Below are 22,207 nucleotides of genomic sequence, written 5' to 3'. Positions count from 1 at the left end.
AAACCAGTGCGGACAAGGACCTGGGGGTATCAAATACTACTGTTCTGCTAAAGAAACACAGCTGTAAACTGACTCCCAGTGACCTTCTGCTGTAGTCGTAGGACAGTGCCTTGCTCAGCCATCATGAGAGAAGCTTCCTCTGCAGTAGATGAAAGCAAATGCAGAGACCTTAGACAACTGGACAATGTGCACAGTGAGAGACCTTAGAACACTCAGGCCTAAATGGAATATCTCCATTGAATGTCTTCCCTCAGTGCTCATGGAACTCATAGTGAGTTTTTATTTTTTTTAAACAAATGAACATGAAATACTACTACAAAATACACACATGCTTTTAATTTCCAAAACTTTTAAACTGAGTTATTAAAAGAAAAGTTTATAGGCATCTAAAAAATATAAAGGTTTTCCTAACAGTACAAAACTATACAACAAACTAGTTAGGGCAAATGAAAAATATCAATTCACTGACATTTGCAAAGTGATGAACTAAGACCTGTGAGAGCCACCCCAGAACACAACTTGACTCATAGAAGGTAGCAAGGATCACCAAAAACTTATGAGGCCCTTTTTAAGGAGTAACTATTCTAAAAATATATCCTCCAATTGCTAATAACGCTATGCTATATACCAATACAGGAAAAAAAAAAAAAACTGACAACTCTGTGGTCTGCTTGAGGACAGCTTTATGGTTAGTGGACAAAACAAAAGGACAAATGATGGAGCTGACTGAAGAACACACGTAAGACACCCACACACACACACACACACACACAATGGCTAACAGAATTCTGTGTTGTTCAACCATTCTCAGAAAGAGCAGAATAGAGAAAGGAACTAGATGCATCTATGAAAGCACACAACAGCAAGCGGCCCAAATGTACAGACACAGGAGCAAGCCAGTACTGACAGAAAGCCATACCAGCTGGCTGTCACATGTTTGGATTAGAATGTCTTAGAAGACAGAGCCATTTATGTTTCCTTCATGGGCAAAGATGAGGTGGAGCCAGTTCTAACAGGTAGGGAAGTCATGAGACTTACCTGCAGGCTGAAGCAGGCTTTGCTTTCCAAACCATCTGTTTGTAAAAGCCCTCTCCTCTATAAAGAACAGAGTTGGCTCTGACTATTGTTCTCCAAGAACTGCTCCATTCTGCAGAAAACACTACTAGATGACAACCCCAGCATCAAAATAGAAAGAAGAAAGGAAAACCTTCCTGAAATACCCAACTCAACCATTTCTCATCTCGAGATTTTATATGGTTACATAGCTATGCTTCCCTTAAAGTTTGGGGGGTTTGGTTTTGTTTTTCTGATATATTTTCAAGGAACAAAGTTAAAGAAAAATCAAAACATTATGTTCAGAGTTGGGAAGATGGCTCAGTCAGAAACTGCTGTGTAAGCATGAAAAGTTGAATTTGTATCTGCACAACCCAGGCAAAAGCTGAAATTGGCAGAGCAAGACTTTAAACCCAGCCAGGCTAACAATGAGTGAGCTCCAAATTCATTAAGAGACACTGCCTGAAAAACTAAAACGGAGAGTGACTGAGAGAGAAATGTAGTATCAGATATCCACTTCTGCCTTCTACTTGCTTGTGCATACATATGTATACACATATCTAGAAATAAGGAGTTGGCACCATATTCCTGGTGCCCATGCATGTCAAAAAGTTACAATACACCCACTGGAATTGATGTTATAGATGTTTGTGAGCTACGACGTGGGTGATAAGAGTTGAACCTGGTCCCTCTGCAAAAACAAGTGCATATACAGCCAAGAATACACAGAGTACTTTGTCTTGAAAAACAAAACAAACAAACAAAAAACAAAGTAGAATGTGCTTAGAAACATGTTAGCATCCTAAGCAGTAAGTAATTGCTTCAAAATAAATCTAGGAAAAGCTTTATAGAACTCAAGTTTTGAAAGTAATATACTAAGTACATCAATTCCAGTCTGGACAACAATGACAGGTGGCTTTCAATATGACTGTGAAAATGTTAAGCACAACTGGCTAAGAGGGCTTCGCATCTCATCTTTATGTTCCTTGTATACTGAGCTCAGTATCTGATAAAGTATCTAAGATGCCACTCTTCAAAAACACAAACACAATTCAGCTGAAACCCATGGTAATGCATATAGAGATGTATCCCTGGAAAGCAGATTTTTATACTCTTTTACCAGGCTAGAAATACTTCTACATAAGCTTTATGTTACCTTATAGGAAATTAACAATATTTGACTTTTCATCCTATTAAACACTGATTTTGTATAATACAACCTGAGTAGGTTCTAAAGTCTAATAATTTCTAAGCAGGGCTATGAGTCTCCTGTAAAGGGACAAAGGTCAGCTGAAGAAAGAGACGCTGTGCAGAATGATAGGGGGACTACACAACCAGTCTCATACAGAACACCACTTTTGAGAAAAGGCCGATGACTTTTCTGTAGACGGGAGAGAACACTCTACCTAAGTGGAGAGCCCTGCAAACTAAGCTCACAGGAATTAGAGTGTAAAGAAGCCATCTTAGAAAAGGATTGGGTAGGTACTTCATTTTTCTTTCATAGCAATGCAGATTAAGAAAATAAAAATATAGTTACTTAGTGGTTCAAACAGATGGTCAAATTGCCTTGATTCAAGTTCATAAAAATTACTTTGAAAAGTGCTTCCTGAAAATTCCTCGGGAAATATATTGCTTCAGGCATTTTTAATAAACTACCAAGTAATGCTGAATGTGAAGAGCCTCTCACAGAAGTCAGTGCTGTATAGTGAGACTGTACCAAAGCTGACAGGTAGGCATAACTGAAGGCTGCAGTAAACATATAGGCTTTTGTTCTCTATAACTCTGGCAGTGACTGGGAATCAAAGAAAAGAGTTTAAGGCCTATTTAGCCAGAGTCCAGATGTATAAGCCACTGTTAAAAAAGGAAATTAAGTGAAATTAAAGAAAAGAATGGCCAAAATTTTGAGATGCTAGCTGGTAGGAAACACCATTCTTTAAAAGTTAAAAACAGCTGATATTTTTCACACTCTGATATTAAAGGCACTAACGGTCTCTAGAATATCATGAAAAAAATCTCAATAATTTTGTCCAATTAAACAATGACTTGATAAATCAATAAAGGAGTATAGAATAAGATTATTTGGGGTTTTTTGGGGAGAGGTAGAAGCAATGAGGAAAAGGAAATTCTGACCTAAAAATTAAATATAAATAAACATATGAACAAACATACATATATACTGTTAATTCTCTAGTGTTCCATGAGAATGTGTTGAAAAAGATCATGTACAGAAGGAATAAACAAGAAAGAGACTCAGCAAGAATGGCTCTGATCTTTACACATGAAAATGGCAGCCAGTAGATGTGGAATGCTGGGTAGGCATCTTAGAGAACAGACAGAAGAAGAGAAGGAAGAGTTTCTGACAACTCTACTGATGGACAAAAAGCCAATGGAATCTGCAACATGATGAGAATTGTATAAACAATTACCATGCAATAGCTCAAGGAAGAGATGGGCATGTTCAACAGAGACTTTCCCAGGAAAGTGCCAAGCCACCAGCCGAATGTCTTTCCATACGGGCTGACTCTACACTCTCAGTTACAGCTCCAGAAGAGCTCTCAGCTGGGCTGCCTTTCTTTACACAAAGAGGCAAAGTACAGGACACAGCAGCAGTCAAGGTCCTCTTTGCCAGGACCCAACCCACTCTCCTATTCTTACCCTCACATTGCAGCCACTCACCCATCCATTGGAATACTTTCCTGGCTAATCACTGACTAAGCTATTATCTCTGTGATCTTTCTTTACTACCATCTCCAAACTTTCCCCAAGGCCCCTGGGCAGCCCACAGCTCCCAGAACAATAAACTGCCCCCAAGGGCATCTCAGATATCTCCATGTGAGTCTCTTGAACTGCTGTAAGGCTAAATTCCCTGGAATAGCATACTATCTTACTGCAGCACAGCCTCCTCTCGACTTGCATGTATGTCTCTCTGTTCTCATCCTCTGCCCAATAAGTCCAAAAGCAAGGTCCATGAGACAGAGGAGAGGCTGTCGTCTTTTAAATGTGACAGAGACTAACAATTAAAATCTCATGACTAGGATCACAAGGATTCTTTTTTTTTTTTAGAGACTTTATTTATTTATTATGTATACAACATTCTGCTTCCATGTATATCTGCACACTAGAAGAGGGCACCAGATCTCATAACGGATGGCTGTGAGCCACCATGTGTTTGCTGGTAATTGAACTGAGGACCTCTGGAAGAACAGCCAATGCTCTTAAACTCTGGGCCATCTCTCCAGCCCCAACAAGGATTCTTTTAAAGCAGCAAATGTGTTATATTCTCAGTATGGCTGATGAGAACGACAGTCCTGTCTCCTGTATCTTTGTTTTCTCCTAAATGAGCATCCTGCCTAAAGGTTGTTATGTGAAAGAGGCCAAATCTGAGAGGAGGCACCTGTATGCCTGGCCTGACCGAGACCACCTCCTCCTCATACCTCACCCAGCCTAACTTCTTCAGCAATGCCATGAAAGGACCCCAGACTAGCAGCTTGACATAGACTATACCCCTGGCCCCTCCTAGCTATACAGGGGTGCTTCTCTCTCAAGACTTCTCAATCTTCTTCGTACAAGCATCTATAGTGTCTCTAAAAATTCATCCTACTGCTGTCAATCATTTTTTTTTTTTTTTTAATTCTCAATGACCCAAAAGCTACTTATTTTGAGTAACTGACTTTCTCGGACCAAGAAAATCTCCATCATTCTCAGAAACACCCTAACATAACCAATATATAATAATGGAGAATTTCTGAAACTCTGAGAGCAAGTGACCTGCTACAAAGGGGAAGTGAATACTGTTGTTTGCTGGGAAGCACTTATCAATTGAACAAAAACCTTAGGAGCAAGTCTCTAAAATAAGAGAAAATTCTGCACAGTAAAATACATGAAGCAGTACCTTAAAGTGCACAAAAAGTTTTCATTTTCTATGGAAAGAATATTTTCTAAAAGTATCTAATAATAGGGCTGTATAGTGCTCAAGAGAGAGGCATAAAACCAAGGGGCTAAAGATACATGAACTTGCAGGAAAGTATTGACTTAGCTTTAAAAGTTCCTATTGCAATACTCCTGAATTATGAGGGCTTTGATTTATGTGAGCTTGTTAAAATATATCACTCATATAAATGGAACCTCCTCATGAGAAGAAAGAAAAAAATGGAACTGGAAATAACAGTAGTAAATAAATTGCACTCCCTGGAGTCCTTCCCACGTGCTTGAGATGGGTAACAGTTTAGGGCCTAAGCTTCCAGCAGTAAACACAAAGAGGAAAACTCAATTACATACATGATTCGCTAGTACCCAAGTCTAAAATGACAAATCATTACAGGAAAGCACAACATCTCCTCAAATAAAGACCAAAAAGAAATCACTTTTCTGAGTCTTACAGGCAAGATATGACATCTTTAACAGCAGCCAAACACTGAATTAACAATGAAGTTGATTTCATGTTATTTCTGGAAACTTTCTTAAATTTAAAATGATTATCGTAATAATTATAATGTAAAAACTGACTTATAGTACAAAGAAAAAAACAGCAATAATAATTTTAATAATTGTTAAAAAATTTATTGAAGATTATTATGGAAAAAAATCAAAGCATTGTAAAGACATTTTCCTTCACTTGTATAACAGAGATAATTACTCACTTAATATAGGGATTACTTTAGAATGGACTTGTAAATAGGAGTGTATTATATAAAAATATGAACTGGATGTGGAGATACCCAGTTGTTCATATTTAAGTGTAAAATGTCTCTCAAATACTATGTAATACTACCTTAAGGTGAGTTAATTTAGGCTCAAAAATAGGAATCTTAAAAAAGCTGTCATCATTTCAAGTATTCAGAAGCTTTTAAAACAAATGTGAAGTTTTAGGCTGTTTTTCCTTCAAATGATACTCGCACTGACAAAGTGTATTAGTTCATCAAACTTGAGAGTGTAAGTATATGGATTTGTTTTTAATAAATCATCATTTTTTCATATATCAGTCAAAGCAAAATGCCTAAATACTTACAAACAAAATGCATTATTAATTTAATTGTCAGAGCTTATTTAGCTAATTTCTATTATATTTTTCTATAATATGCAATGCATTAGAGAGTAAAATCAAATTCCAAACATAAAATATAAACTGATTATACTGTTCCAGAAAAATCAAAATATGGCAAGCTTGCAAAAATGTTTTCAATGGGTGAGCTTAATTGACAAGCATTACTCCCAAACTGAAGGTACAGCAAGCTCACTGTTTCTGTAACGCTTGAAACCATACACACAAAAAGGAGGAACCTAGATTACATTTGTAAACCATGATCTACTCCAATCACAGATGCACATTGAAAAATAATATTTATAGCTAACATCGGGAATTCTGATACATCCTTTAAAACAATAATGCCAGAAAAAAAAAAAATAAAAGGCAACATCACAAACATACCTGAATCAAATAATATTTAACAAGAAGAAAAATTCAAAGATATCTAATTTAGATGAATATTGGCCTTGAAGAACTTAAAAGTAGCCATCCAGATAATCTAACAGCATTGCCACACTGCTTGACAAGGCTAATATAACGGCTGCAAAAGAAGAGCAGTATCTCACAGGAGAGGAAGCCATGCGATCTTTCTGTCACTGGATGAATCTGCATGAACTGGGAAGAGAGCCTGCTGGTGAAACCTCACAGTGACACACCTTCTCCACCAAGATCACACCAATTAATTGTTCCCAAACAGTTCAACCAACAGGGAACCAAGTATTCAAATATCTGAGCCTATGGAGGCCATTCTCATTCAAACCACCACATCCCTCTAGCTTAATTCACACTACAGAGTTAAAGGCACAGAAAATACTTATAAAACACAGGAAAACTAAATAGAAAAATCAAACAGCAAATTCATGACTTTCAAACTTTGTATAGATAGTATACTATACAAGAGGTATCTTCTCATTGAAGGTGTTTGCATGATAAATAATGTGTATATAAAGATTAATTGAACATACATGATTTTGATTTGAGTGAGAAAAAAGTAAGAACACATAAATTCTTTTCTAATTTTCTGATTCCTATTCCTTATAGCTGTCCAATTAGAACCATAATGTACTACTTAAGAATGATTGGGATAACTCATGTGAAAGAAATAGGAACATAGTAATAAAAATGAGGGTTTTTTTTTTTCATTTTCTAAACTAAGTATGATATGTACCTTTAGCACATCCAAATTATTCTCTGAAAGTACATACTTTTCTACATTTCAAGCATAATCTGCCTATGACACACTTGTTACTTGGGTATATTTTAGCCAAAATTCATTCAGTATTACAATGAAATGTATGAGATACGAAGCTTAGGAGCAACAGAGGCAGATGCAACATCCAGTATCTGAGCATCCATCCTCTTTGACCGCACTCTAATGCTAAGGACTCTGACGGCATTTAATTTTTCAAAGGGCCATTGGACATTTTAGATATTGCTAAGAAGAATATGTTCTTAGCATTATTGGGTGGATGCATTCAGAGCTGTCAGCATGTAATGACTGACAGTTGGGTGAACGTAGAATCTCAAGTATTTTCTTGGGGGTTTAGAAGGAAGCTGGATGTAGCCTACAGTTCAGGAAGCTGAGAGTGTACTGAGTAAGTATATTTCCCAAGCTTGAAAGTTATCAGAAGTAGCCAGGCTCACCTGGTAGCTGACACTGCTAGGTATCAGTTCAGCTAAAATAATTAAGCCTACATGATAAAGCTAATTATGATATACCACCAAGGAAAAATAAACCTGGCAGTTGATGGCACAATAATTGTAGTGTTATTTTTCATGACAAGGCAACTGTAGTATTACTTGGAGGATGGCACAAGATCTTTCATTTTTAATATCAGCAGTGTGTTTGAGTCTACAGTAAGAAGTCCAATGTTATTTTAAAACCCCAAGTAAAAGTAAAGTAAAGACAACATTTAGTTGCCTCCACCCACAGTGTTTAGTTCACACATTTGCTTTAGCATATACAAAAGTGCTTACCAGGGTCAATTCCCTCCAATTCTAGTTTCGTTTACATCAATGTACCATTCATTTCTAGACATCATTGCATTTTTTCTGAAAAGTTGACATAATAAATGGCATTCAAGAAGGAAGCTGCAAATTCAGGATAAACCATTGACACAAATTTGAGAAGCTATTTCATTAAACAAAACTAAAAGTAGACAAAGTAACTGTACGTATTAAACATGAAATATGAAGGAATGAAAGTTACCTTTCCTTTGGGGTGCCAACTCCATGCTTGCCTAGTAGGTGAGTATTTAAGTGCTTCTTCATTACAAAAGCAACCCTAAAAACAAATGAAAATTAATTATTAGAGAATTACATCTTGACAACTGGCTGGAGACTTGTAGATAGCATTTAAGAATGGCTCTGGTACAGAAACACACCAGCACAACATGGACACACTCATTAGAATAGCTCTTCCTTAAAGTCTCCCCCTACTTGGAAGCAAAAGAAACACCTGCATCTAACTTGATGAGCTCCTTTTCTGGTTTAGGAATGCTAGCAGTACCCAAAAGATCAATGTAATGACTGTGGTTCTTTAGTCACCGTCTCCACTGTCAGTGACCATGGTAAAATATACACCGCCCTAACCAAATCCACACTTCAAACATAATGTGGGCCTGAATATGTATCATTTTACTAAATATTTAAGGGATTATTAATTGAATATGTCATATGAAACTTTTTAAAAACATGGTTGTAATTGGAAGAGAGGTTTTTAAGATGGCATAAATGTTTCCTGTACCTACAGCATGGACAAACACATACACAAATGTGCTTTTGTGACAAGAAAATCTCAATAAAAGTGGAACAACCAAGAGTATCTCCTGACTCACTATCTTAATTTACAAACATATGAGCTTATAAGTATATGAATGGATGGACAGAACATGAATCCAGTGCACAGGACACTGTCCTTCCACACAGCACAACACTGATTATATGACTCTCTACAGCACTGGACTTCATGCTGAAGCATCAGACAAAAATGGCTAATTTGAAAATGGGGGTGGGGGAGGTTTGCTGTTGTAACTTTGAGTGTAAAGGGCTTGCAAACATTTTTGTTAATTATGTATTACAGCTGTCCTTCATAAAGTTAATTACTAATAGCTAAAAGGCAACTGAATCTATTTGCATATGTACATGAAAGGCATGACACATGCAAAAATATGATTTTAATTAGCATTCTATGATATGAAAGGCTACAAATCAAATTGGCATGTTATAAGACTCTTAACATTAAACACTGGATTCATCTGGACATGTTTGCACAGACGGGCAATGTGAAGAATGTGGAGTACTGCAGCCTCTCAGAAGAGATTTGCAACAAATACCAAAAGCAAAATATCTCCAGAATCACAAAACCTTGTTTTTGAAAATATCATATATTTGTTTATTTTCATACAATATTAGGCAAGTGTATATTTGCATTATTAAATGATTTTTGCTTCATTATTCAAATAAACTTGCATACACTGGAAACACCATTCCTTCTGTTTTATATAGTATGTAATAACAACTACGACGATGGATGTTTGCAACCATGAAGAGCTGGTCATATCATCAATCATCATAATGGAAAGATAATAATCACATTTAAAGAATCAAACTGTGATAATATTAAGTGGTGAGCCAAAAAACAACAGCATAAGATGCTCTATATTTGTTTCTGCTTGATTTGGAAAGAATAAATAACATTTTTCATTTCCTGAAAAAAAGAATACAGTAATAACAACCGTCCATTTAAGTCATAACTTTCCTAGTGTCCTCCATTTTCCAATAATTAAAAAAACATAAAGCTAATAGCAAAGAGCAAAGGTTAAAAACCCAAAGTTGCAAAGCACAGCTTATTTACATGACCAAGTACAATTTAAGAGATCTGAACTCAGAAACCACAGTGCAGTTTTTTAAATAGAGAACCATTTATTAATTAGGATGCTAAGATCTAAAAAAAAAAGAATCAAGCAAAAATGTTCCACTGCACAGGAGAACAACTTAATAGGAAGGAAAGTCTTACCTAAGTCTGCAAAGTAAAGTCTCAGGAGGAGATCTGTCACTATTAGGGAAAATGGAAAATGTGTGCAGACTGGAACATGAACTTATGTTCAATTGCAAAATATTTGCTCAACCAGTTTAACTTACATGACAATTCTTTATGTTTGCCTATTTAAAATGTGAGCAGTGTAATAGTTTGACTATAACCATGGAGTTAACAAAATATGTATGGAAAGCATACCTGGCTGACCAAAGAGAAGCCAACTGACAGAGATGTGTGAATGTCTATACTATCATCATCCACAGGATAAACAGACTAATGACTTTGTACTTTATCATAATTTACAGATACAACCGGGAACAAAAATATCCCTCCAAAAAAGCTCCAGCTGAAATGCCTTGCTGAGAAACATCTATGTTCTGGGCCCTAAAGCTCTACCTCAGCATGTTAACTGTCACTTGCTATGTGCCAGGTATTGGGTGAGTTCTACACCAAAACAGAAAACCTAGGTAGTATCAGGCCTTCATGGAAGTTTCGTATAATACCCACAACAGAAGAATAGGGAAAGTAGCACAAAGCCTGACATTCTTCATTCATTGATGGTGCTAGTCATGCATGTATCCTTTTCATTCACACATTCATTATGGAACCATTATTGAGCACAGAAAAGAATAGATGTAGGCAACTCTGTTGGATATGTGAACAAATTAAATCATTCCTCTTGGGAAATGTAAGTTCTAGTAAGGAAGGCAGGCAACAAGGGAAAACAGAAGGCACTTTATGTCATGGTCAGTGAGAAAAGAAAAATAAAAGGAGGAAATTGAGAGAGGATGAAGAACCCTACCATTAAATGAGCAGAAACTGATGGTTCCAGTAAGAGGCAAGGCACCACAGACATATGATGGGCTGGGACTTGCTTAACAATACTGAGGAGGAAGTACAGTGGCATAAAGTGGCATGGAGGCCAGGTTGCGGAGAATGGGACAGAGCCGACCAGGAAGGCCAGAGTCACAGTGGTGCAGAACATAAAGGCCTTGGCTTTTATTCTGTAGGAAAAGCCACTGGGTATTGAAACAGAGGTGAGTTATCTGGCTTCCATCTTAACAGGAGTGTGCTCAGTTTCTATGTCTCTGTATTTCTCTGTCTCTCTATCTCCCCCATACCCATAAACACACACACACACACACACACACACACACACACACACACACACACACAAAAAACACTGGGAGTGAGGCCTGACATGTAACTCTCTTTTGAAGTGATACAGGCAATGATAGGTATGAAGAGGCTAACTGGTTACAAATAGGAGCTTCCCCTATATATAGTGCTAACCACAGCCTGATGGCATTGGATGTGCATTCTCATAGAGAGGTCACAAAAGAAAGCTAAATGCTGGTATAGAAGAAAACGAGTGAAGCTGGTTTAAAGAGAGAGATCAATGTGAGCCCTGTGCATTAAGGCAGCCCATAAGACCTGGAGAGGCATGTCAGGCAGAGAGCTCCCGCCACTGCTCATGAACACCCTAATGGTAGAGAGGTCCTTGTCTAGGCTGTCCATCTGATAAGACCCTGACCACCTGAGAAAGGTAATTTTGTTTTTGTTTTTTTTTTAATTTTGGGATAGGGAGCTGGCAAGATGGCTCAAGGAATAGTGAGGGTTGTTGCGAAGCTTGATAACCTATGTTCAGTCCCCAGAACCCATGTGGCAGAAAAGAGAATGAGTTCTCATGAACTGTGCTCTGACCTTCATAAGCAAGCTGTGACACACACACACACACACACACACACACACACACACACACACACACACACACACACTCGTGAGCGCAAAAAAAATTACTGTAAAAATATGATTAGCTAACTTATTTGCAAGTGATGAGCCAGTCTACTTCATCTTAGAATAAAGGCAAACCAGGCTCATTCCTCTTGTTTCTCACAGATCGAGCTATGCTCCACCTGTATCTTAACTGCAAATGGCTGGGACTGCCTGTTCCAAGACAGGACAACCATGTCTTTGTTTTAAAAAGTTGTTGTGAGTACCTTATTATGACTGCCTGTCATGTGACTACAAGCACCTTGCAATCATGTCTTTGTTTCAGGAGGTCCTTATGGCTAACTTACTATGCTGTGTTCTGCTCCCGAAATCCCACCCATTTTGTCTGACAAAGCCCCTATCTGAAAAACCCACTACATACCCTTGAGTTAGAAAAACCTGTCTTCCTCACATCCAATGCTGATCTCCTGAACCCTGCCTTAAGGGATGTAATTCGTGAACAAGAATAAAAAGGCTTGCTTTAATTGATTGCTTGTTTTTAATTAATTTGGCCATAGTGATTTGGGTTACTGGTCTTTCTCCTCACATCTTTGGGATTAACCCAAGTCACTGTGAACGCATGAAATCATATCGATAAAACTGGGTTTGGGTATCAAGAGGACAGTAGTATGCTAACATTTATACTCCAGTTTTCAAAAAAATAAATCTTCTCTGAACCTTCCCTTCAAGATAGTTTTCCTACACTGTAGATCAATAAAACATCTCTTCCATCAGTCCTTTAGGTTTTATCTGTATAACACTGTCTCAATTTCACTGTCATGGATAGCTATCTGCTTTATGAAAGTAAATACAGCATCATAAGCACAGAAGCAAGTTCGAATGAGAGCTAGACCTTCCAAAGGATATGGACATTTCTGGGAGAGAAGTACTGCAAGCCACACTATCTGACACATACTAAAAGCAGCACCCTGGCACTCACACAGCCCTACCTGCTGATGTCCAGTGAGACATCAGCACCCATCAATCCAGGTATCCGAGCAGCTCCCAAACAGCTGGGCAGAGAACAAGTCTCACTCAGTAAAATGCTATGTGATCCAACAATCAAATTATTGACTTTTAAAATCACTACTAAATAAGAAGGTCACAGCAAACAGGCTGGAAGACTAGCTGGCAAAGGCTAATGAATGAATGCAAAAAAGTGTTCACAACTATAAAAACTTCTGAACCTACTTCTGGTTATTATGAACGCCGTCTATTACAATAACCAGAGTAATGTTGGCCCTTTAAGCAAAAACTACAAGTCTAAGGGCAGCATGGCAGCTTGGGGAAGGCGAGGACAAAGACAGAAGGCCAACCCTGTCATTTAGTATAGGGTAAAGTTGAGGATGCTATGTGCATTCTCCAATACCTAATGACCTTAAGCAAAGAAAGGAATTTATAGGAGAAATTTATAGGAAAAAATCCTGTAAGTACTGGCATCATAAAAGGCAGAGTAGAAGTGTTAGATCTAGACCCTGTCATTAGCATGGTCCCCAACAAAATCTAGTCGATGATTTGGTGTAACACAAATAATAAAAACCCAGAGACAGATATTGGGGTTCAAGATAAAGATCAGAGAGTGAAGCAGCCATCCATTAGCTCTTACCTCTACCTCAGACTGAAAGGGTGATCCTGGCTCAGCAAATCTTCAGAGGCAAATGCTTTCCCTATCTGGTAACGAAATCTCCCATGAGACCCTTTGCTTCTTCCTTTTACACCTCCCGAGTGCTGGGGTTAAGGGCAAAAGCTCTGTTATTCTTTTGACCTTGAACTTACAGAGATCCATCTGCTTCTGTCTCCTGAGTCCTGGGATTAAGGGTGTGTACCACCACTGCCTGGCTTCTCTGGCTGTTGGGATTAAAGGTGTGAGTCTCCACTGCCTAGCTCTATGGCTGTGGCTAGCTTTGCTTTTTGATCTCCAGTAGCTTTATTAAGTCATGAACAATATATCACCACAATTAAAAGAAATCTGGAAAATGGAGAGTGGTAACAGATGTAAGAACTGTTAATAAGTGGTACAACCAATGGGGTCTCTACTGTCTGGAATTCCTTTGCCTTCTCTACTGCCTAAAATATGGCCTCTATGGCTTGTGGCTAGCTTTGGATTATGAACCCTCAGGCAAGCTTTATTAATTCGTAAATAATATATCACCACAATTTGGTTTCTGTAGTTGGAGGTTTCTCGACCCGCATACTAGTTCCCACATAACCACTCTAAGACTTAATATTAATTATATTTTTTTAGCCAATGCCTCAGGCATATTACTGACTAACTCACAATTAAATATTATTTTATATTTTACTATGAAACTTGTGGCTTGTTACCTCACATCTTGCTTCCCTGGCAGCTACAGGCCATCTCTCTGACTCTACCTTCTTTTTCTCCAGAACTCTAGATTTCCTGCCTAATTATATACTGCCTAGCAATTGGCCAAAACTGCTTTAGTCATCAACCAATAAAAGCAACACATATTCACAGAAGGACATCCGATATCAGGTTTCAACTAGGAAGACAGGTGGTCCGATGGAGAATTTTACCTGCAAAAGGCCTACGCTCCTTTTGAGCATAAGTAATGTGAACAAAGGCCAAAGGAAAAGTGCAGTTCTCACATGACAGCACCTAGGGATTTCACCAATAAGCCACCTCAGGCAACACCCTGATGCAAAAATCACTTACCTAAAGAACAATCACACACTCACTTCTGCTCATACTATGGGCCCCTAAAGGCCAACGGAACAAAATTAAAGCATCCCAAAACTATGAAACAGCAAAGAGGAAAGAATGCTGTAGCACAAGACATGTGTGAAGAGGAAAACTGTGACCTCACTCACTGTCATGCATGTGCTATTAAATCCTGCAAGTCCAGGCAGAGATGATATGCATTTCTGAAACTTACTGCACCACCCATTATCATTGCCACAGCACATGTAGCAAGTGTGCAAAATCAATAGACTTTAAAAATATTATTTGGAAAATGGGGATCTTTGTGTACAATCCTGTAACTATACCACTTATGGTGTATGTTAAGCTGGGAAGCTCAAAAATCAAATAAATAAATAAATAAATAAATAAAGTAGGAGGTTTGGTTTTGGCCAGAACTGTTCCGTCCAGGTAGGCCTTTCTATGTCTTTGCATGGTAAAAGAGAAAAATGCTTCCTGTGTTGTTCTTACTGCTCTAGGGATGTATGGCCCTGCTCTAGGGATATAGTGAACACCACAATCTCAGGCTCTTATACTAATGATTTGGAGATTAGACATTAACATGAGAATTTGGAAAGAGAAAATTTTCATAACTCAGCAATGCTTCGGTACAGCTCCAAGAAATAAGAAATTAGGAAACCTAAAGGACTTGACTTAAACATTTAAGGATGATAGACCCTAGCTCTACTATTTACCACACAGGTGAGTCTGAACAAGTTTTGTAATCATACTGAACCTCTTCAGATAACTGTACTTGCATAAATGAGATTTTTAAAAAGGTTACTTAGTGCAACGCCTGCTACATTGTGACCACTGAATGCCTATTACAAGAGTATCTGCTATAGGAAAAACAAGGAACAAATTAACACATGGTGATTCTGTATCTGCTATAGGAAAAACAAGGAACAAATTAACACATGGTGAGTGTGGATTCAAAGAGATGTGATGGGAAAGAAGGAAGACAAATTCAAGAACAATCATGGCCCTCTACGTGAGACACACGCTTCCAGTCTGGATATGAAAGAGTACAAAGAAACAAAAGGCCAAGCTGTGAAGATGAATTTATAGAGAAATGTGAATACGACCCAGAACTAGCAGTAACCAGTATGAGAGAACAGGGATGAGGATACACTGACAATTCTCATGACAATTCAGAATCGGAGAGATTTCCCCTGACCAATAGCACTGCTCAGTAAAAGTAACAAATTGTGTGTACAAAATTACTGGAAACTGGGTAACTTAATATTCATCACTAAATATATAACATGAAACAGACCAATTTATTCCCAAAATAAACCCTTTATGGCTAAAATTAAAAATATGAACACAACATCAAATAATGGTTCTTAAAAACTCATCATTATCTATTTTCTCACATTTATTCAAAATATTAAGAAATACACTTAACGTGATGTTATTTGGTTTTGAAGATACATATCACTTTAAAGTGCATGATTTTTTCTATTTTGCAGGTTATGCTATTTTTATTAAACAGGTAAAGACATTCTAAAATAACCTTACATGAATGATATTTTATAGTTATAAAAGACTATATTTTGTAATAGTAATTTGTAATAGTGTAGTTGATTAACATAGACAAGTTACAAATTTTTATTGTGATCAGTGTTCATTTCTACTAATGAGTACACATGACTGGAACAATGGCTTCTCGTAGTACCCACATTCTTTACTCAGAAACCAGTGGATATGCATGACTATATGCAATAGAGAAATGATTGCAGGTTCAATTAACAGCTGCAAATTTGGATTGTGATGACAAGGACATTTGTTCAAGTGAAGAGGTTAAAATCACAAGACACTGACAACTACAGTAGAAAGCTTAGTTGTGTCCAGAAGGTAGATGATGGAGCCTGGGCCCAGATAGAAGGACCACAATGGTCCATGAGGAGCTGAAGACAGTAAAAGGAAAGATTCGTCCCCAAGGCCTAAAAAGGTGTGTATTCACAATTCTGCAGCTACATGCTATTTCATCTGCAGTACGAAAAGGTGTGCAAACATATTCCTGTAGATAGCTCCTGCTTCATCTATAGTATAAAGTTTCAGTAAAGTGTGAATGCACTATTTATTACTACTTTCTGCATCAAAAGAATATTTATTTTACTTTAGCTGCAGAAATGCTTGGCCTACATCTATGTAAATATACCACATGCATTCAGTACTGAAGTAAGAGAGAGTCATTAGCCACCATATGGGCTGGGGTACCAAACTCAGGTCCTCTATACAAGTGAGTCAGTACTGGTAACCCTGAGCCATCTTTCCAGATAATTCTGACTATGAGTTAATGACTTAAATGTCAACACCAGTTCTAAACCACTTCTGAGTACCCCTACCCCACACTACTGGACTTTCTTGTGCTTATCCTGTCCTTTGTGGGTGCATTTTTATTTACCTGTATGTTCTACCTTCACACATAAAGTTCACTTCCTGAACATCAAGCACAGTCTCTTTACAGGGGAGTCTAAACATGAATCTCCACCCATGCTTTCCAAGGCACGTTTTCACATCTGAAGTGGTGATACATAAGAACTTGTCTGAGGGGCTGGAGAGATGGCTCAGAGATTAAGAGTACCAGCTGCTCTTCCAAAGGTCCAGAGTTCAATTCCCAGTATCCACATAGTGGTTCAGAACCATCTATAATGGTTACTTAGTACAATGCCTGCTACATTGTGACTACTGAATGGCTATTACAAGAGTATCTGCTATAGGAAAAACAAGTGCCCTCTTCTGGCTGCAGGCATACATGCAGACAGAACACTGTCTACATCATCATCATCATCATCATCATCATCATCATCATCATAAATGACAATAATAATAATAAGAGAAGATGTCTGATACTGAGTCACAGGTCTTCTACCACTGATCATCTTACAGAATACCTCAATCTATCATTGGTGCCATGTTTCAATATACTAAGCCCTTCCTTGTGCCCATAAATCCATTGCTCCTCATGTTTTTCTCCACTAAGACCTTACTTTCCCTTTCTACTTTAGTGAACTATGTCAAACTATTACACCTAACTGCTGTGACCTGCAGTTTCTCTTTCTGGCAAATTGTTTTGCATATCAACAGCACATAAGCCTGTTTACTCCACATCTCAGTTCATGACCCTCTCTAATGCTCTCTGGACAAAACACCCAATTCTGCTCAGCAGATGGCAATCCTCCATCAGGCACTGGGAACCAGTTTTTCTCTCTCTGGAGATGTCCTCCAAAGGGAGTCTGACATGACTGCAGAAAAGCTACATACCCATTGAGTAGTGAGATTAGTTCAGACATTCAAGCGCAATGGCATGATCATAGAATATTTTGTATTAATTACAAGTACAAGCAAAACTGTCCATGATATATTACATTTTAAGGGGACAGAAGTGTCAGAGAGCATCACTTCTTTATGCGAAGCGCTTGAGTATTTTGTATTCCAACACACACACTTGCAAAAACATGTATTGCCTGAAACAAAGATAAAGTAAATTCACTCCAGCAAATTTTTATATTAGGCTCTATTCCTTTCTAGAATAAGTAAATTTTTCCTTTTTAATAATAGCAAACATAATATGTCGTATTTATAGTTTATGGGTCATTTTGTTTTCTCAATGACTTCTTCAAATTCCATCACAACACAAGGTGGTTATTATCAGCTCAGTTGGACAGGAGAAGGAATTAAGGCTGGAAGAAGATAAGCCAAGCCACTCTGACATTTTAGAGAAAATGCAGCAAAGAAGCTGAAAATGCAAAAGTAGGATCCCTGCCTAGTGACCTTCCCACAGAGTTCTATTTACAACTGCTGCCCTGCCACTGAAATCACACACTACACTGAAATGTAAGAAAAAAGGGGTGCTAATGACCCCTTCACAAACAAGGTCATTAAAACGTATCAACTTCCTTTCAAAAGGAACAAACCAATGAATGAAAATCTAGCAACCATAAAAAGAACAGAGAATTTTTTCTTCTTGTGGGAGTTAGGAAAACATAGTATTTTAAAAAGAAAATACATATGTATAAATGGAAACACACTCTCTGCGCTGGTTAGTTCTCAACATTACATGACACTAGATGAGTCATCAGGGAAGAGGGAACCTCAACTGAGAAAATGTCTCCAGACTGGCCAGCATGCAAGTCTGTGGGGGCATTTCCTTGATTAATCATTGATTTGCAAGAACCCCGCGACTGTGAGTGATGTCACCCCAAGTAGGTGGTCCTAGTTGTATACAAAGGCAAGCTGAGCCCTCTATGAAGAGAAAGCCAGTAAGCAGCCTTCTTGCATGGCCTCTGCTTGAGTCCCTCCTCAAGATTCTGGCCTTGAGTGCCTGTGCAGACTTCCATGTCTTATAACCAAAAGCACTGAAGTAATAAGCCCTTTCTTCCCCACACTGCTTTTGGTTGTGGTATTTCTCACAGCAGTAAAAAGCAGAGTAAGACAACTTGTATCATCCTAAATATAGGTGAAAGCAACATTCCCACCTAGTTGCTTAAGCATAGCCTCATGAAATCATCTGTCCATCATATTTGGAGCTGCTGACAAGCATGAAAAATGAGCAAAAAAGGAAAAAAGTAACTTGAAGTCCCAAGATATATGAATCTATCAACATTTTATCTTGCAAATAAAGAGAAAAATATACAACCACATGAGATCTGTTTAGTTCACATACCAAATTTAAAAGGGATGTTAAGTAAGGAGCAAAAATATAATTCTTTACAAAGTAATTTATAGGTTAATAAAAAAAAAAAAAACTGTGTCTGCCAGGCAGTGGTAGCACACACCTTTAATCCTAGCACTTGGGGGACAGAGGCAGGTCAATCTCTGTGAGTTCAAGGCCAGCCTGGTCTACAGAGAAAGTTCCAGGATAGCCAGAACTGTTACACAGAGAAACCATGTCTCGAAAACCAAAACAAAACCTGTATCTTTCATTGTATCTTAAATATTTGCTCACATACTTCATGTGGTTCTATCATCCTTTTGGTTATAATTATCACATCTACTGCCCTGGCCAACACATTTGAAATAGATCCTATCCTTATGTTACAGAAGGCAGGGGATGTACCTCATTTAGACAAATATTTGCTTGCCTAGAATGCATAGAGTCCTGGGTTTGACACAGAGCATCTTATGGTATATGGCAACAATCCTAGCATGTGGGAGGAAAAAGGTCAGACATTCAAAGGCATCTACCTCATAGTGAGAACAAGGCTGGCTTGGGATTCCTGAGATCATGCCTCAGTAAAACTATCAACACCACACAATTTTACTAAGTACAAAATTATTTTATATGTTGAAAAAATGATGATTATGTTTTTCTGGATAACTGTGCTAATCCATTAATATAAACTTTTTTATATTTACTAAAAATCTCATGAAGTAACAAAAAGAAACGAAAACACTATACCCCACATTCTGAAAAAATATTAAGTAGTCTCTGAACAGTGTTGTATTCCCTATAGATACAAAATGTTAGGTGCAATATTCAAAATATTCTTCCAAGAACATAAGATATTGTAATATAAATGTCTACAATAGACAGTTAAGTAACTGGTTTTTTACAGTTAATTCCACTTCAAGTTAATGAGAGCTCACATGAAAATATAATTATCATTTTCAAGACTGTAAATACTATTGTACCTCACACCTACCAATGTACTGTAGACTTCCAAACACCAAGTGCATCCTAAATCACACTGAAAGCAATACATATCAGGGCTGTTGTGGGGTTTGTTTGTGTTCGTATTTAGTGGGGTGAACTAATATTTATTGGGTGTTTTATGTTTACCAGTTCACTTGAATCTGACAACAAATTTTACTTTGTGTTGTGTATATACTAAGTAACTCTAAAATCTCTGCAACCGAAAAGGTGGTTGGGGCGGAGCCCAAAGACTACAAATGTGACTTGAGAATGCAGTCATTAACATGGCATAGTGGAATGCAATATATGCCCAGGTGTTTTCTTTATGAGAAATCACCCATAGATTTCTCCCATAGGCCATACAGGAATTCTGCTGCGGTTCTTCTAATGGGAGGACAGGTAATAAGCAAGCATGCGGATCAAGGCCTGACATCATGGGAGGCTGACCTACACCCTCCCTCGCCCACAATTACACAAGGGCATCATTAGCTCTGCTCCCGGGGTTTATGATGAAGATCAGATATGAAGTATTAACAGAACTCTAGAACAGCAACTATACAAAGAAAAGAGGGAGGGGTCATGAAGATTCCAGAACAGAGGATTTTCAAGAGTGTGTATAAGAGAAGAAAAGAAAAGCATCTTAGAATTAAAAGAGAAATGGTAAGAAGAAAATATATCTATAAAGTGTTAACAACTTATGAAAATGCCCATGTATGAAGTATTTCAAGAAATGAAATAACTCTCAATAAACAATCGCTATTAATAAATTAAGGCTCTCTTCCTACTGAAGCATGTAATTCTGGTATTGTCCTTATTGATTAAGTCTGCAGGTGCTAAAACACAGAAGGGTGCCGTGTCAAGAAATAAAACACTAATCAATGAATTCAACAACACCAAAAAACAGATTTTTACTTTTATATGTAAATTATTTGCAGATTTCTTTCCTATCATTTTGTATAAATAGAGGCTGAAATAAGGTCCCAAGTAGAAGATGGCAATGTGGAATGATGACCATCACAACTGCTATGCAGTCTACTAAAGATCTGGGAAACACTGAGCCTACTGGGACCAGCCTACTGGGCCATGAGTGGAGACTCATGAACTGGCACTCAACAAAAACAAAACAAAACAAAAAGAAACCACCAACAACAACAATCTTCATCATAATTTTCTCTAGAAAGTTAGCTCGGTAAAATGCTAGGTTGTCTAATAGAGACATACATGGTCCCCTGGAGAAGGGGAAAGGGTCAAGATCCACTGAGCAAATTGAGAGCACAGGAAGAGGGGGGAAGGAGCTACGAGAATGAGAAAGGAAGAAAAGGAAGGATGCAGAGGTCATGAGGGAGCAGAAAGGTTGAGTCAGGGGAAGACTAGAAGTAAGGATATGTGATAGGTAGGGTTTTAGTTGGGGGGGTGGTAGGGGAGGACGGGAGGGAGAACGGAACTGGGATTGTCATGTAAAGCAATCTTGTTTCTAATTCAAATTTAAAAAATGATAAAAAAAAAAAATGGGAGGTTGTCTCAATTCCAAGGAATGTAAACTGGAAGGTCCAAAAACAAAAGGTGAAATGGGAATATTTTAAAGGAAGGATGAGCAAAAAAAATTCCAAGTGCAGAGGTTAAGAGCACTGGCTGCTCTTATACAGGTCTTGAGTTCAATTTCCCAGCAACCACATGATGGCTCACAGCAATCCATAATGAGATCAGGTGCCCTCTTCTGGCCTGTATGGATACATGCAAACAGAATACTGTATACATAATAAATAAATAAATACTTTAAAAAATTCAGCAAGTTGCAAACAGCATACAAGAAATGAAAATGAGATAGTCCAAAAGGCAGAGGTAAAAAAAGTTAGTTACGAGAAAACCTAAGATAAAAATGGCAGTAGAGCAACAGAAACAAAGGAAGGACCACAAGAAGCTATAGTACCGTTCAGCTTCTACCTGACAAGTATAGAAATTAGCCACAAATGG

At 37.8% G+C, this 22,207-nt stretch overlaps 1 protein-coding gene across 3 annotated transcripts in view; it reads right to left on the bottom strand.

The window, feature by feature from the left end:
* The window catches only part of Znf407 (zinc finger protein 407), a 379,395-nt gene that overhangs the window by 219,605 nt on the left and 137,583 nt on the right, over window positions 1-22,207 (bottom strand). For all 3 annotated transcript variants that reach the window (XM_027403715.2, XM_035440299.1, XM_027403716.2), the window contains exon 4: window positions 8,289-8,363. In XM_027403715.2, the coding sequence (XP_027259516.1) occupies window positions 8,289-8,363 (75 nt within the window). The remainder of the gene's footprint in view (window positions 1-8,288; window positions 8,364-22,207) is intronic.

The sequence above is a fragment of the Cricetulus griseus genome, chromosome 2 (genome assembly GCF_003668045.3).
Source record: "Cricetulus griseus strain 17A/GY chromosome 2, alternate assembly CriGri-PICRH-1.0, whole genome shotgun sequence".
Taxonomy (NCBI): domain Eukaryota; kingdom Metazoa; phylum Chordata; class Mammalia; order Rodentia; family Cricetidae; genus Cricetulus; species Cricetulus griseus.
Note: the sequence above shows the minus strand (reverse complement) of the source record. Positions and strands in the feature narration are given on the sequence as shown.